Source organism: Acomys minous, assembly GCF_964271855.1.
Source record: "Acomys minous genome assembly, chromosome: 16".
In the NCBI taxonomy this organism is placed as follows: Eukaryota; Metazoa; Chordata; class Mammalia; order Rodentia; family Muridae; genus Acomys; species Acomys minous.
Genome location: NC_140498.1, coordinates 66,132,514 through 66,146,287, shown reverse-complemented (window position 1 = coordinate 66,146,287; position 13,774 = coordinate 66,132,514). Strand labels below are relative to the sequence as shown.

General features: G+C 55.6%; 1 protein-coding gene across 1 annotated transcript; it reads left to right on the top strand.

The window, feature by feature from the left end:
* The first annotated feature begins 863 nt into the window (after positions 1 to 863).
* Positions 864 to 13,531, top strand: FSCN1 (fascin actin-bundling protein 1). Its single transcript, XM_084761089.1, has 5 exons — positions 864 to 1,810; positions 10,582 to 10,738; positions 10,831 to 10,952; positions 11,187 to 11,354; positions 12,153 to 13,531. Exons 1-5 carry the CDS (start codon positions 979 to 981, stop codon positions 12,353 to 12,355), a joined length of 1,482 nt encoding a protein of 493 aa, XP_084617215.1. The 5' UTR covers positions 864 to 978; the 3' UTR covers positions 12,356 to 13,531.
* The last annotated feature ends 243 nt before the right edge of the window (positions 13,532 to 13,774 follow it).

The following is a 13,774-nucleotide window of genomic DNA, read 5'->3' as shown; positions in this document are numbered from 1 at the left end:
CTGGTCTGGAAGCCTGCGGGGCCCGCAGTTTGAGTGACACTGGCGCTGTGCCACACCTAGGGGCCGCCCTGCTTTCTCTGATGGTCCTCATAAACATCAGTATTCCTATCTTGCCTTCCCTGCTTCCTGGTAGGCCAGCAGCACCCCAGGACTTGAGCATCACCAGAGTGGGGACATTCATTGGTCACTGACTTGGGTCGCAATCACCAGGATGTCTTTAGAGTCAGCAGGGTGGTTGTGTTCTTTATGCGGGCCCTCGAATAGAGACCCCAGTTTCTGCTCAGGAGGCCCAGGCTACAAGACCTTTCGAGAAACCCTGAGGGGGGTGGGGGGCAGGTAATTCTATATGCGACTCTCTAGATAGAGCTTAAGCTGTTTTCTACTCCAGACCCCTGTTTCCAGCCGGTGTCTTCCGGTGTCTCTGGCCTCTTCAAAGAGGCTACTTCCTGGTGCACCCTGGACCCTCCCTGCATCCGGAACGTGTCATTATCTTAAAGCTGTCGTATCCTTCCCATCTGCTAGGTTTGGGGGGGTGAGGTGATCCAGGGTGGCCTCAGAGAGCAGGAGAAAGTTGGGGGTCAGCCAACTACTGCAGAGAACCTTAGTGGAGGAGCATTTAAATAGACCAGGCATCACGCATGAGCCAGAGGCAGAAGGATCGCTATGAGTTCGAGTCCAGCCCGAGCCACACAGAGACTTCAAGCCTAGTCTGGGTTACAGAGTGAGACACTACTTTAAAAACCCAGAAAAACACGCAGGGGAAGGTCAGAAGCCCTGGCGCGCGAAGCAGAGCCCCCTCTCCCCTGGCAGGCCCGGGAAGGGGCGTGGTCTAACCCGGTGACGTCATCCGCCTATAAAACCCAGGGGCGCCGCCGGGCTGGCTTTGTGGAGCGCTGCAGCGGGCTAAGCGGTGCAGAACAAAGGAGGTCGGGCACAGCCACCCTAGCTCCCGGGGCCACCGGGCCGCCCTCCGCCACCATGACCGCTAACGGCACAACCGAGGCGGTGCAGATCCAGTTCGGGCTCATCAGCTGCGGCAACAAGTACCTGACAGCCGAGGCGTTCGGCTTCAAGGTGAACGCGTCAGCCAGCAGCCTGAAGAAGAAGCAGATCTGGACGCTGGAGCAACCTCCGGATGAGGCGGGCAGCGCGGCCGTGTGTCTGCGCAGTCACCTGGGTCGCTACCTGGCCGCCGACAAGGACGGCAACGTGAGCTGCGAGCGCGAAGTGCCCGACGCCGACTGCCGTTTCCTCGTCGTGGCTCACGACGACGGCCGCTGGTCGCTGCAGTCCGAAGCGCACCGGCGCTACTTCGGCGGCACCGAGGACCGCCTGTCGTGCTTCGCGCAGAGCGTGTCGCCGGCCGAGAAGTGGAGCGTGCACATCGCCATGCACCCGCAGGTCAACATCTACAGCGTCACCCGCAAGCGCTACGCGCACCTCAGCGCGCGACCGGCCGACGAGATCGCGGTGGACCGCGACGTGCCTTGGGGCGTCGACTCGCTCATCACCTTGGCCTTCCAGGACCAGCGCTACAGCGTGCAGACGTCCGACCACCGCTTCCTGCGCCACGACGGGCGCCTGGTGGCGCGGCCCGAGCCCGCCACGGGCTACACGCTCGAGTTCCGCTCCGGCAAGGTGGCCTTTCGCGACTGCGAAGGGCGTTATCTGGCTCCGTCCGGGCCCAGCGGCACCCTAAAGGCTGGCAAGGCCACCAAGGTAGGCAAAGATGAGCTCTTTGCCCTGGAGCAGAGCTGCGCTCAGGTGGTGCTGCAGGCGGCCAACGAGAGGAACGTGTCCACGCGCCAGGGTGAGTTGGGGACGTGTTCTCTCCTTGGGTCCCGACCCAGTGCACAAAAGCATCCCTCCACTCGTGCATCGGTCTGTTTCCCTATCTGCTCACGTGCTCCGTTAAGCGCACAGGCCTCTGTGCTCAGCCTTGGGGAAGTGGGCTTCTGTGTTTGAAAGACCGGGTCTCACTATGTGGTCCTGGCTATCCTAGAACTTGCTGTGTCGACCAGGCTGGCCTCGGACTCGCAGAAATCCTCCTGCCTCAGTCTCTTGAAATGCTGGGATTAAAAACATGCATTACTACCCCCTGTCCGGGACCTGGGCTTCTGCTGGGAGGAGGTGACGTGGGGTGCGGCCTAGAACATACTAAAGCCATACTGTCCACCCCCCCACCCCTGGTTGGGGGCGTGGGGCTCTCTAGACCTAGCTGAGTCCTTCTCTGTTTCCTCTTCCTTCCCAGTCTGGGTTGCATTCGTGGGCTGATCCTCTAGGATGGCCTGTCCCAGGTTTTGGGAAGGAAGGGTTCCCCCTTGTCCATTTCCTCGTGCGCCCTCTCCCCTGTTTTGCAGGCTTTTCGCCAGAGGGCCTGGGGACACTCACCCCTGCTCTCCCCGCCTTTCCTGGCTAGATGGAGGTTGGCGGGGGGCCTTTGATCGCGACGGGATGTGCGGGGCGGGGTTGGCCCTGCGACTTGGGGGTGGGGTGGGGTGGGGGCGCGGGTGTCCGCAGGGGCTGCCCCTCCCCCACTGGGCCTCCCCTCGCCAAGGCCTGGCGCATCGGGCCGCGGCCTTTGTGAGCAGGGGGGCGGGTCGCCACGGCTGGGCCCTCCCTCGTCCCCTTTGTCCTGCTAGGGCTCTGCAGATGGGAAAACCAGATGCGGCGGAGGAGCTGGGGGAGGGGATCGGCTTAGGCGGGTCCCTCTGCGGAGGAGCCACCCCCAACCCTCCAGGCGTTGTCCCTGGTCCAGGGTCCAGTGCAGAGGCGCGGAGTGAAGCCGCCTGGCTCTTCCTTCGCACCCCGGCTGGCAGGCGGCGTGGCGCGGGTGGCTGGGCGCCAGGCGCCCTCCCTGCCCTCCCGTGCACGCCTCGCGGTCTGGCACTCGGCGGAGAGTGTCCCTCCAGAAGCCTCTACCCTCGAGTGAACCGGTCCCCAAGGCCTCTGGCTGGGAACAATCGTTTGCAACTCGATCTGTCCTCATCCAGGGCCTCCAGCAGGCCAGCAGGCCATTTCCGAGCGGCATGGGCGTGCCACAAGGAGCCTTCTCTTTTCTAGTGTACCCGCCACTCTGCCGAAGGGTCTTCGCTGCCTGCTGGCAGGGGCTTGTGAGATCTCGCTTCCTTGGGTGGGAAATTGGACCCCAGGCTTTGGAGGTGGTTGGATGGGAGCCAGTCTGCGTCTGCGGAGAGGAAGACCCTCCCCTCCCCCAATGCAGTGGCCTAAGCCCTGGGTGGGGCCTGCCTGATTTTGCTGAATTAACGCACAGAAAGGTGCGGCCATTTGCTCTAGGTTACACGCAGTAAGTTAGCAACATGCTGAACTGGGAGTACTTGATTCCAGAATGTTCTCTCATTTTACACACACACACACACACACATACACACACACACACACACACACACACACACACACACATACACACACGGCCACTTCTCTTGTTTCACATTGAGGGGTGAGGGGGGTCAGAGTTCCCACCTGTTTTGCAAACACTGAGATACAAAGATTGGCGAACAATCTCTTGGGAACGTGACTGGCATGTAAAGCAAAAGATTGAGGGGTACCAGAGTCAGGGTGGTAATTGTAAGGATCGGGGGTCCTTTCTGAGGACCCACGAGAGTGTCCCAGGAGAGTGCATGCACCAAGAAGTGAGTGGACTGGTCTTGTCTTGCAGGCAGAGGGCACAGCCTGTACAAAGGCCCCAGAGGTTTGGTGCAGAGTGAGAAAAGCCCTGGGCATCCAGGAGGGAGGTTGGGATTTTGGACTGGAGGGAACCCCGCGGAGGTGCCTGGTGCTAAAGTAGAGACAGGCTCTATGAACTGTGTCCTAGGCTTGCAGCCCTGGGGAGGAAAGTTAAGCAGACACAGGTGACTTAGGCCCTCGGGGCCAGGAAGGATCTAGAGGGTGTGTTTTGCGAGCCTGGGCAGGTCCCCTAATGTGAGGGTGTCTGACTGCGCATGATTCACACTGATGGAGGTGGGGGGCAGGACGAGGCGGAAACCGAAGGCGTTTGAAGGGGTGAGAATTTGAAGCGAACTTGGGGTCACAGAACTCTTCTGCCTTCACGTTGTCGGTGGTGGTGGGGGGGTGGTGTCCAGAGTCTCATTCCAACGTCATCCAGCTCCTCCTTGGGCTGCTGGGTGGGTGTGCCTGGGAGGCCATTTTGGGCAGGCCTGCGTGGCAGGGAGGCGGGGCTGGGCTTCGGAAACACGTGTTGGGAACCGCTCCTGCTCGCCAGGAATAGGAGGAGGAGGGCAGGCTGCAGTCTGGGGTCGTGAATCATCCTTTGCAGAGTTGCTGCTTCCTGCCCCCCTGGCCTCAGTTTCCCCATCAGTAAAACACAGAGGTACTTTGAGCCAGGCTCCTGGGAGGTGGCAATCCCATGGCAGCAGTAAGCGACCGGTACCTTACATCGGATGGGGGCCGGGGAGAGTCCCTTCCTCCTTGCTTCTCCTGATCCTCACAAGCTCTTGCTGGCTCAAGGAGACCCCGTGCTGTGTCTCCCCACACTGCCAATCCCTGCTCACATGGTGGGTTCCAATCCCCGAGTGTGCTTTCGAAGAGTCTTGTCTGGCTGGCTGGCTGGCTGGCTAAAAAATGGTGGGTGAGGCTTGTCTTTGTGGGGTGGGGTGGGTTCCTTTCTTGGGGTAAGGAGCACTGAGTAGACTTTGGGAGGTGCAGTCCTGGAGGATTCTAAGCTAACCCCCTTTCCTAAATGGTTGTAAGGGAAGGGTGCTTATTTAGAACAAAGCCAGGGAATCTGGCAAGCTGTTAAGTTGCTGGGAGGGGGTTGAGGGTTGAGGGACCCTCTGAGTCACCACAGAGACGCCTAGGAAGCTGGGAGATAGGCACGCCCCCTCCTGTGGGCTCCTAGGAGCCTGTGACTCAGGTTTTCTGTGCTGCCACTGTTGGGGGAAAAAAATCCCACAGAAAATGTTACCATAGCAACGTAGCTCCAATGTGATTCCAAGGCCAAGTGGGGGGGCCTTTCCCTTTGCCTGGGCCTGAGAGGGGCCGGTCTGGACGGGGGCTAACTTCTCTTTCCCGGCCCTTCTTGCTGAGATGGGAGGGCCCTTGGGGTCTTTTTGGCAACAGGCCTTCACATCCTTTCAGGGCCTCAACAGAATAGAGAGGTGATCCTTTTTGGCAAGGTAGGGAAACTGAGGGAGAGAGAAGCGAAGGCGTCCATCTGAGGTGCCTGGATCCACTGTTGGTGCCTCCCTCAGTGGCCTCCTTAGGCCTTTTATCAAAGAGTGGAAGCAACAGGCCCTTTGTCCCAGTACCTGGAGATGAGAGCCAGATGGTGGCCTGGGTGAGGTCCTTTTTGTCTGGATGTCTCGTTTCTTGGAGGTACTGGAAGGCTGAAGGTTGGTAGTGTGTCCACAGCACTGCCCTGCCTTGAACTCGGTGCCCACAGTGTCTCGGGCTTGGGTCCTCCTCTGTGGCAAGCATGCTGGGAAACTAGGAATCCGCTACCACGCCCACCTCACTTTTGGTTTTTTGTCTTGCAGCTCATCTAGCTTTCAACTCTCCATCCTCCTGCCTCAGCCTCCAGTGTGCTGGGATGACAGGCATGGGCCACCACTTATGACTGGAGCAGCATTCTGATGCTGGGTGGGACTTTTCTCTTCTTTTCTTTTCTTTTTTTCCAAGACAGGGTTTCTCTGTGTTGTCCTGGAACTCACTCTGTAGACCTGCCCTGCCTCTGCCTTCCAGTGCTGGTGTTAAAGGCCTATGCAACTACCAGCTGATGGAGCTTTTTTTTGGGGGGGGGGATGTGGGGATCGAACTTGAGGCCTTATGCATGACAGGCAGGCAGGTGGTGATCGGCCAGTGAGCCGCGCTGTTAGCCCCTCACTGGGAGATTCTAAGCAAATGCCCAGTCACTGAGCCACACCTCCAAATGCTGTCTTTTCTTTCTTTTATATATATATATATATATATATATGTTTTTCGAAACAGGGTTTCTCTGTGTGGCCTTGGCTGTCCTGGACTCACTTTGTAGACCAGGCTGGCCTCGAACTCACAGCGATCCGCCTGCCCCTGCCTCCCAAGTGCTGGGATTAAAGGCGTGCGCCACCACTCCCGGCTAATTTTTTTTTTTTTGAGACAGGGTTTCTCTGTGTAGACCAGGCTGGCTTCGAACTCACTGAGATCTGCCTGCCTCTGTTGAGACTACAGGTGTGCAACACCACGCCCAGCTCTAAATACATTTTTAATCTAATTACCTTTATCAATTGATTTTTGTGCGGGGGTGGTATGTGTAGGCCACAGCACATACAGGGGCTCAACTTGTGGGAATCGGTTTTCTCCTAAAACCAACTGGGCCCAAGAGATGGAATTCCCAAGGCTCGGCCACAGGGCTTTTACCCGCTGGGGTTCCCTGACTGCCCCATTACCCTCAGCGGCCACAGATTTGATCAAGTGGCATCCCGTGGCCTCCTGGGCAGGGCGTGGCTGTTCTGCCCAGTGTGCGGTGCTGGCTCAGCGTTCCCTGCACAAGTCAGCTCAGTTACAGGCAGGCTGAGGGGGCAGTGGGTGGCACCCCGCATGCCTGTGGCCCGCTGTCCTCTCAGTGTTTAGCCATCTCTAGTGTGGGCTCAGGGTGACTGACTACCTAGCAAGAGAGGGATTGCGTCATGGTCCTGGGTGACCCACCATGGAAGCCGTGTCTGCTCATCCTTTTTATCCTTTGTCTAGATGGGAGGGCTGAGCCTTAGCCAGGCGTCTGTTCATCTCCATTCCTTTTTTTTTTTTTCTTTTTTTTCTTTTTGGTTTTTCGAGACAGGATTTCTCTGTGTAGCCTTGGCTGTCCTGGATTCACTTTGTAGACCAGACTGGCCTCGAACTCACAGTGATCCGCCTGCGTCTGCCTCCCGAGTGCTCTTTTTTTTTTTTTTTTTTTTTTTTTTAATTTTCATATTTTGGCTTTCCGAGACAATGTTTCTCTTGTATCCCTGGTTGTCCTGGACTCTCTTTGTAGACCAGGTTGGCCTCGAACTCACAGAGATCCACCTGCCTCTGCCTCTGCCTCCGCCTAAAGGCATGTGCCACCACGCCCGGCTCCATCCCTATCCCTGAGAGCAAGAAACCCTTGGCCTTGCTGCGTGACCTTGGGCCAAGGCCACACCCACTTCTCAGCCTCATCTTCCGTTTTGTGAGGTGGAGGTAAAGGAGTCCCCATTTTGCAGTGCTGATGGAGGGAGCCACCGTTGGGTCAGCATAGATGCACACCCTACGGTGGGTGTCCACTAAGGATGGGTCCCTAGGGGCAAGGGTGAAGGTGGCACCTGCCATCCCCCACCTTGGTCCCTCCTTCATAAGGACGCCTGAAGACAAGACAAACGAGGAACCAGGCTGAGGACGTTCAGGCTCCTTAAAGCAAAGAGTTTCTCTTGTTGGACCTCAGGTGGAGGCCCAAGTGGAAGCTGCTGGCGGGAGCGATGCTTTATTGGGGCGCAGTGAGGTTAAGTGACATGGAAACTGTACAGTGTTACTTAGCGAGAAGTCAGCAAGCCATGGGTGCTTGGGGCGCACATCTGTAGTCCTAGCACTCAGGAGGCAGAGGCAGGTGGATCTCTGAGTTCAAAGGCAGCCTGGGGTACACAGTGAGACCCTGAAAACAAAGCAAACAGAAAGTGGAAACGGGGGTGGATGGAGAGACAGCTCAACGGTCTAGACACTTGGTTTGTTTGTCTGTCTGTCTTTTTCGTGTTTTTGTTGTCCGAAACAGGGGTTCTCTGTGCAGCCTTGGCTGTCCTGGAACGCACTCTGTAGACCGGGCGGGCCTCCAACTCAGAGAGCCTCCTGCCTCTGGCTCTTGAGTGCTGGGATTAAAGGCGTGCGCCACTGTCATCCGGGCCATTGAGCACCTGTTCTTGCAGAGGCCCAGCACTCACGTGGTGGTTCGCAACAGTCCCAGGAGATCTGACCCCTGAGGGCACCAGGCACATGTGTGGTGCGGATACATACTCACAGGCAAAACAGTCACACATACATATAAAATACAAGGCATTTTTCTAAAAATTAAAGAAGATAAATAAAAAAGAGAGGGAAGAAGGGAGGGAGGCCCAGTCATCCTGCTGGGGTGGACATGCCCCCACATACAAGGAAATGGTGGGCAGAGTAGTCAGCAATTAGTGTTTGTGGCTGATGGGGGAAGAGGTAAAAGATGACTTCATTTTTATCCCTTTTGAGTTTCTAAGCTTTCTAAAGGAGTGTGTGTGTGTGTGTGTGTGTGTGTGTGTGTGTGTGTTATTGAGATGGAATCCAGGACTTTTCACCATGTCAAGCACTTAACCAACCACCTAGCTATATTTTCAATCCTGTCTCTATTTTATTATATATATATATCCATCCCTGGCTGGCCTAGACCTCATGTAAGCCAGAGTGACCTCAGACTCAAAGAGATTCACTTGCTTTTTTCTGCTTTCTGAGTGCTAAGGATAAAGGCACAAGCCTTTTTCTTAAAAAAATAAAAAAAGATAAAAGCTGGACGGTGGTGGCACACGCCTTTAATCCCAGCACCTGGGAGGCAGAGGCAGGTGGATCTGGCCTAAGTTCGAGGCCAGCCTGGTCTACAAAAGTGAGTCCAGGGCAGCCAGTGCTACACAGAGAAACCTTGTCTCTAAAAAAAACAAAAAACAAAACAAACAAACAAAAAGATAAAAGTTGCCGCGTTTTTATTTTTGTGTGTGGAGGTGGCCCGCATGCTATGGTGCGGGTTTGGAGGTCAGAGTCAGTTCTCTTCTGCTGTGTTGGTCACAGGAGTTTGCACTCAAGCCCTTAGGTTGGCAGCGGAAGTTTACTTCTCCAAGAGCCCTCTCGGTGGCCTGCAATGCCTCCTGTGTGTGTTCGTGGGGTGGAGGTCAGAGGGGAGGGGTCTCATGTCCCTGTGGCCTGGAACTTCTGGTCCTCCTGCCTCTGGTAAGCGAGTACTGGGATGCCAGGCTCTCTCTACCACACCGTTTCATGCAGTATGGGAAGGGACCGCAGGATTTCGCACATTAAAAGCATGCATCCTACCAACTGTTATAACCAGGCTCCTATTATTATTTTTATTTATTTATTTATTTTGGTTTTTCGAGACAGGGTTTTTTTTTGTGTGTGTAGCCTTGACTGTCCTAGACTTACTTTGTAGACCAGGCTGGCCTTGAACTCAACAGTGATCCGCCTGCCTTTTCCTCCCCCAAGTGCTTTTATTTTTTTATTTTTGAGGTAGGATCTTATAGTCAAGGCAACTCTCAGCCTCCTGAGTGCTGGGATGACAGGCGTGGGTCACCTTGCCTGGCTCATAACTGTACTCTTTTACTTTCACACATACCCACTACAGGAAGCGTGTGACAAACCCCCTTCTTAACCAGCCCTCTGCCATGTGACATTCTGCAGAAGCAGCTCCATCTGTGTGTTTATACAATGGTTTTGGTTGTATTTAAAGCAAATTCCCAACTCTTGGGGCGTCTTATCCGGAAACGCCTACATCTGTACCTACAAAACCAGGCCGTCCCTTACGTAACGGCAGCATTGCCTAACTGGAACCAATCTTTCAGAGCCAATACTGGGCCACGGGAGAGTTTCTCCTGCTTGGCCTTAGAACATCTTTGTGGGTGGTTCGTTCTGAAGTTTGAAGGCTTCCTTCCTCTCCTTTCCTCCTTGTCTTTTTGGTGCTAGAGATGAAAGAAACCCAGAACTGACTGAGCTAAATCCATGTATATATTTATCCAATTTTAGCACATTCAATTTTTAGTGTGTATGTGTATACCCCTAACATAGAGGTCAGAGGTCACATCAGATGTGTTGTCTTCGGTCATTCTGTACATTGTACTTGGGGTGGGGTGGGGTGGGGTGGGGTGGGGGTGCTGGTGGTACATGGAGTCTAGCCAAGCACTAGTGATGCACGCCTTTAATCCCAGCACTCAGGAAGCAGAGGAAGGTAGATTTCTGAATTTGAGGCCAACCTGGTCTACAGAGAGAGTTTTAGGACAGCCAGGGGCTTCACAGAGAGAGAAAAAGACAGAGTCTCACTATATGGCTCTGTCTGTCTTAGAACTCATTATGTAGACCATGCTGGGCTTGAGCTCACAAGAGGTCCACCTGCCTCTGTCTCCTGAGTGTCCACTCTGTACTTTGAGATGAGACTCTCTCAGTGGCCTGCGGCTTACCAGTTCAGCTCAGCTGGCTGGTCACTGAGCTCCAGGCAGCCATCTGTCTTGGCTTCCCTTTGCTGGGATTATAGGCTCATACCGCCGAGGCCAGCTTTTACATAGTTCTGGGGAATCTCAACGGAATGCCACGTCTTCAGCACCCTCTCTCCTTTTTTTTTTTTTTTAAACCAGGGTCTTACTCAGTAGCCTGGGGTCAGGTGGGGGACTCCAGAACTCACAGTTAGCTTGCCATTTCAGTATCCTTGGCTGCAGACCTGCTAGCCTGGCCCAAGTGTCCCGAGTCCTGCACATTGCTTGGGACACCATCTGAGGGATCTGAGCCACACACTTCAGGAAGCCCACGGCACAGCCTTGAGTGTGGGTGAGACAGAGGTCATACAGTGGCCTGACTGGCTCTGGTCTCTCTCCACAGGAATGGACCTGTCGGCCAATCAGGATGAAGAGACGGATCAGGAGACCTTCCAACTGGAGATCGACCGGGACACGAGGAAGTGTGCCTTCCGCACTCACACGGGCAAGTACTGGACGCTGACGACGACCGGGGGTGTGCAGTCCACGGCATCCACCAAGTGAGTGACGCCCCACCCCTCAGTCTCCCGGGACTGGGCAGCCTGCTTGACACCCCACCCTCGTGTTAACCAACTCCTCTTCTCTTCCCCAGGAACGCCAGCTGCTACTTTGACATTGAATGGTGTGACCGTCGCATCACTCTAAGAGCGTCCAACGGCAAGTTTGTGACCGCCAAGAAAAACGGTCAGCTGGCCGCCTCTGTGGAGACAGCAGGTAGTCAACATGAGGGCACGCACCTTAAGCCCGTTTCCCTAGTGCCCTAAAGGGTCAGTCACCAGTCCCACCTGACCCTCTCTGTCTGTGCAGGGCATCCCCCCGTAAGCTTACATACCCTCGGGTTGGCCGAGTGTTGACCCGTAGCTCCTTGGTATCCCTGTCTGAGCCACACCCTGGTGGCCGTGTGTTTTCGGTCGCTATGATGTTCAATGGCCCCTCTCCCGGTGACAGGGGAGTCGGAACTCTTCCTCATGAAGCTGATTAATCGCCCCATCATCGTGTTCCGTGGGGAGCATGGGTTCATCGGCTGCCGCAAGGTCACGGGCACGCTGGACGCCAACCGCTCCAGCTACGACGTCTTCCAACTGGAATTCAATGATGGCGCCTACAACATCAAAGGCAGGTTCCCTGGGCGGGGGTGGGAACGGGTGTCCTGTGGCTGCTGGGGGGAATCCCCTTCCCCTCTCGCCTCCTGTAGAGAGAACTTTACCAGCCCATCCTGTGCAGTTAGGGAAGGTGGGGATGCATGCCTCTATTCTGGGAATCTGAGACAGGAGAATTATCTCGAGGGGGTGGGGTGGAGGAGGGGAGGAGGAGGAGGTGAGAAAGGAGGGAAGGATAAAAGAAGATGGAGCCGGGAGGTGCTGGCGTACACTTTTTGTCCCAGCACTCAGGAGGCAGAGGCAGTACCTCTGAGTTCGAGGCCAGCCTAGGCTGGCTACACAAGAGAAAGCCTGTCTCGAAAAAACAAGCAAACAAAAAAGGAGAGATGGAAGATGAGGGTACAATTCCTTGGCTGTGGGACTAAAACAACAATCCAGAGGTGTTAAGTTAGACTCAGAACCATGTGCTGTGTGTGGCCTTGGCAAGGCAAACCCGACTCTTTGCAGGGCTGAGGACTGAACGCAGAGCCTATCTGCCTCAGTCTCCTAGATGTTGGGATTAAGGGCAAGCCCCACCATGACCAGCCCTAGCCCTCTTTTTCAGTCTGAGATAGCGTGTCAGTAAATTTCCCAGGACGGCCTTGAATTCTAGGTGATCCTCCTGTCTCAGTTTTTCAATGATTAGGATTACGGGACTGTGTCCCACCTCTAACTGACCCTACCCAGTTCTGGGAGTGGACAGTGGGAAGACATGTTAATCCTTTGGGAGAAGGAAGGGGTGGGACACAGCTTGACCTGTCACCTCCCTGCACAGACTCCACAGGCAAGTACTGGACGGTGGGTAGTGACTCGTCGGTCACCAGCAGCAGTGACACCCCTGTGGATTTCTTCCTTGAGTTCTGTGACTACAATAGGGTGGCCATCAAGGTGGGCGGCCGCTACCTGAAGGGGGACCACGCTGGGGTCCTGAAGGCCTGCGCAGAGACGATCGACCCCTCCTCACTCTGGGAGTACTAAGGCCACCTGCCCTCTGCGGGCCACCCATCCAGTCCCTCCTGCTATCCTTACTTACCTGGTGGCCCTGCAGCAGGTGGCAAAGCCCCTTGCCTTTCAAACTGGAAACCCAAGAGAAAATGGTGCCCTCGCCTGTTGCCCTCTGTGGACCTCCCGACTTCCCCCTAACTCTCTGCTCCCCGTGGGTAGGTGGCTGCAGACTGTCCCTGGGAGGGACTTCGGGTCCCTCTGCACTCTTCTCTGCCATGGGGCACTCTGGCACCTTCTGACCTCAGACAACTCTGAGCCTTATTTCCCCCTCCCTGCCCCCCCCAGGAAGTGGCCTAGGAGAAACTGGGGGGGTGGGGGGTGGGGGTTGCCTAGGGAGTGGCCCCAGCCCCTGAGCTTGTAACTGGAACTCCCTCCCCCCACGAGGTCACACCTCTCTGGTGCACCTGCTCTGTCCCCAGCTTCTGGAGGCAAGCGTTTTGTTTTGTTTTGTTTTTTTGGTGGGACTGAAGCCAGACACAGCATGGCTTGCCCACAAGTGTTTTACTGGAACGTGGTTGGAGAGCAGTCCCTCCCATCCTGCAAAGGGCCGGCCTGGTTCCTGGACTCAAAGCTAGCTCGGTGGTGGCACTGCCAGATTGCCCCAGAACATTCTGAGGTTGGGGAGAACCTTGCTCCCGGCTTTTTCCTTTTCACCCTGGCCTGACTGGAAGCAGAAAAAAAATGACCAAATCAGTATTTTTGTTTTGTTTGGTTTTGTTTCTTGAAAGGAAATGTTACTGTTGAGAGGGCCGTAGGCAAGCCTGTCCTGTTAGTTGTGCTGTGAGTGGTCTTTGGTGGGGAGGGAGGGGGGGACGCTTGGTGCCTGGTCCTGCCTCTCCAGTGGGTCCCCTCACCCCGTCCTGCCTGCTCGCCCCCAGCCCTGGCCCTGTGTTTGGTGCTCCACGTCTTCCTGACACCTCAGGGGCTCCGGGGCAGGAGAAAGCCAGGTGTGTCCTTCCCTGGGAGCCCTGGAGTAAAACCTCAGGGGGCCTTTCCCTAACTACCCCGTCCTGCCAATTCCCCACACCATGCGTCTCACGCTGGGTGTCTCGGTCTTTTTTTTTTTTTTTTGTAACTGTCATTTGTATAACTCTGAAGACCCATGATAGTAGCTTTGAACTGGAAAATAAAAATAACGCCAAGTCCGCAGCCTGTGTGTGTCTCACAGGGGACCTGAATAGAGGAGTTGGGTTGAGGGCTGCCTGAGAGGGAGGCTGCACTGAGTGGCAGCGGGCAGGTGGCAGGGAGCAGCCTCTTGTTCACGTCCCAGACCTTGGTAGCCCCAGCATGAGCCGTAGAAGCTCAAATGGCTGAACATGGGGTTCCATGGTCTAGCCAGCTGGGTATTTAAAAGGGCAGGTGGGAGGGTTCAGCACGGAAAGTTGCTTTCTG

Excerpts from the sequence above, each read along its gene's own strand:
- FSCN1 (XM_084761089.1), top strand. The coding sequence starts at position 979 with ATGACCGCTAACGGCACAACCGAGGCGGTGCAGATCCAGTTCGGGCTC. Across the intron at positions 10,739-10,830 it reads CAGTCCACGGCATCCACCAA|GAACGCCAGCTGCTACTTTG; the intron begins GTGAGTGACGCC and ends TCTCTTCCCCAG. Across the intron at positions 10,953-11,186 it reads CGCCTCTGTGGAGACAGCAG|GGGAGTCGGAACTCTTCCTC; the intron begins GTAGTCAACATG and ends TCCCGGTGACAG.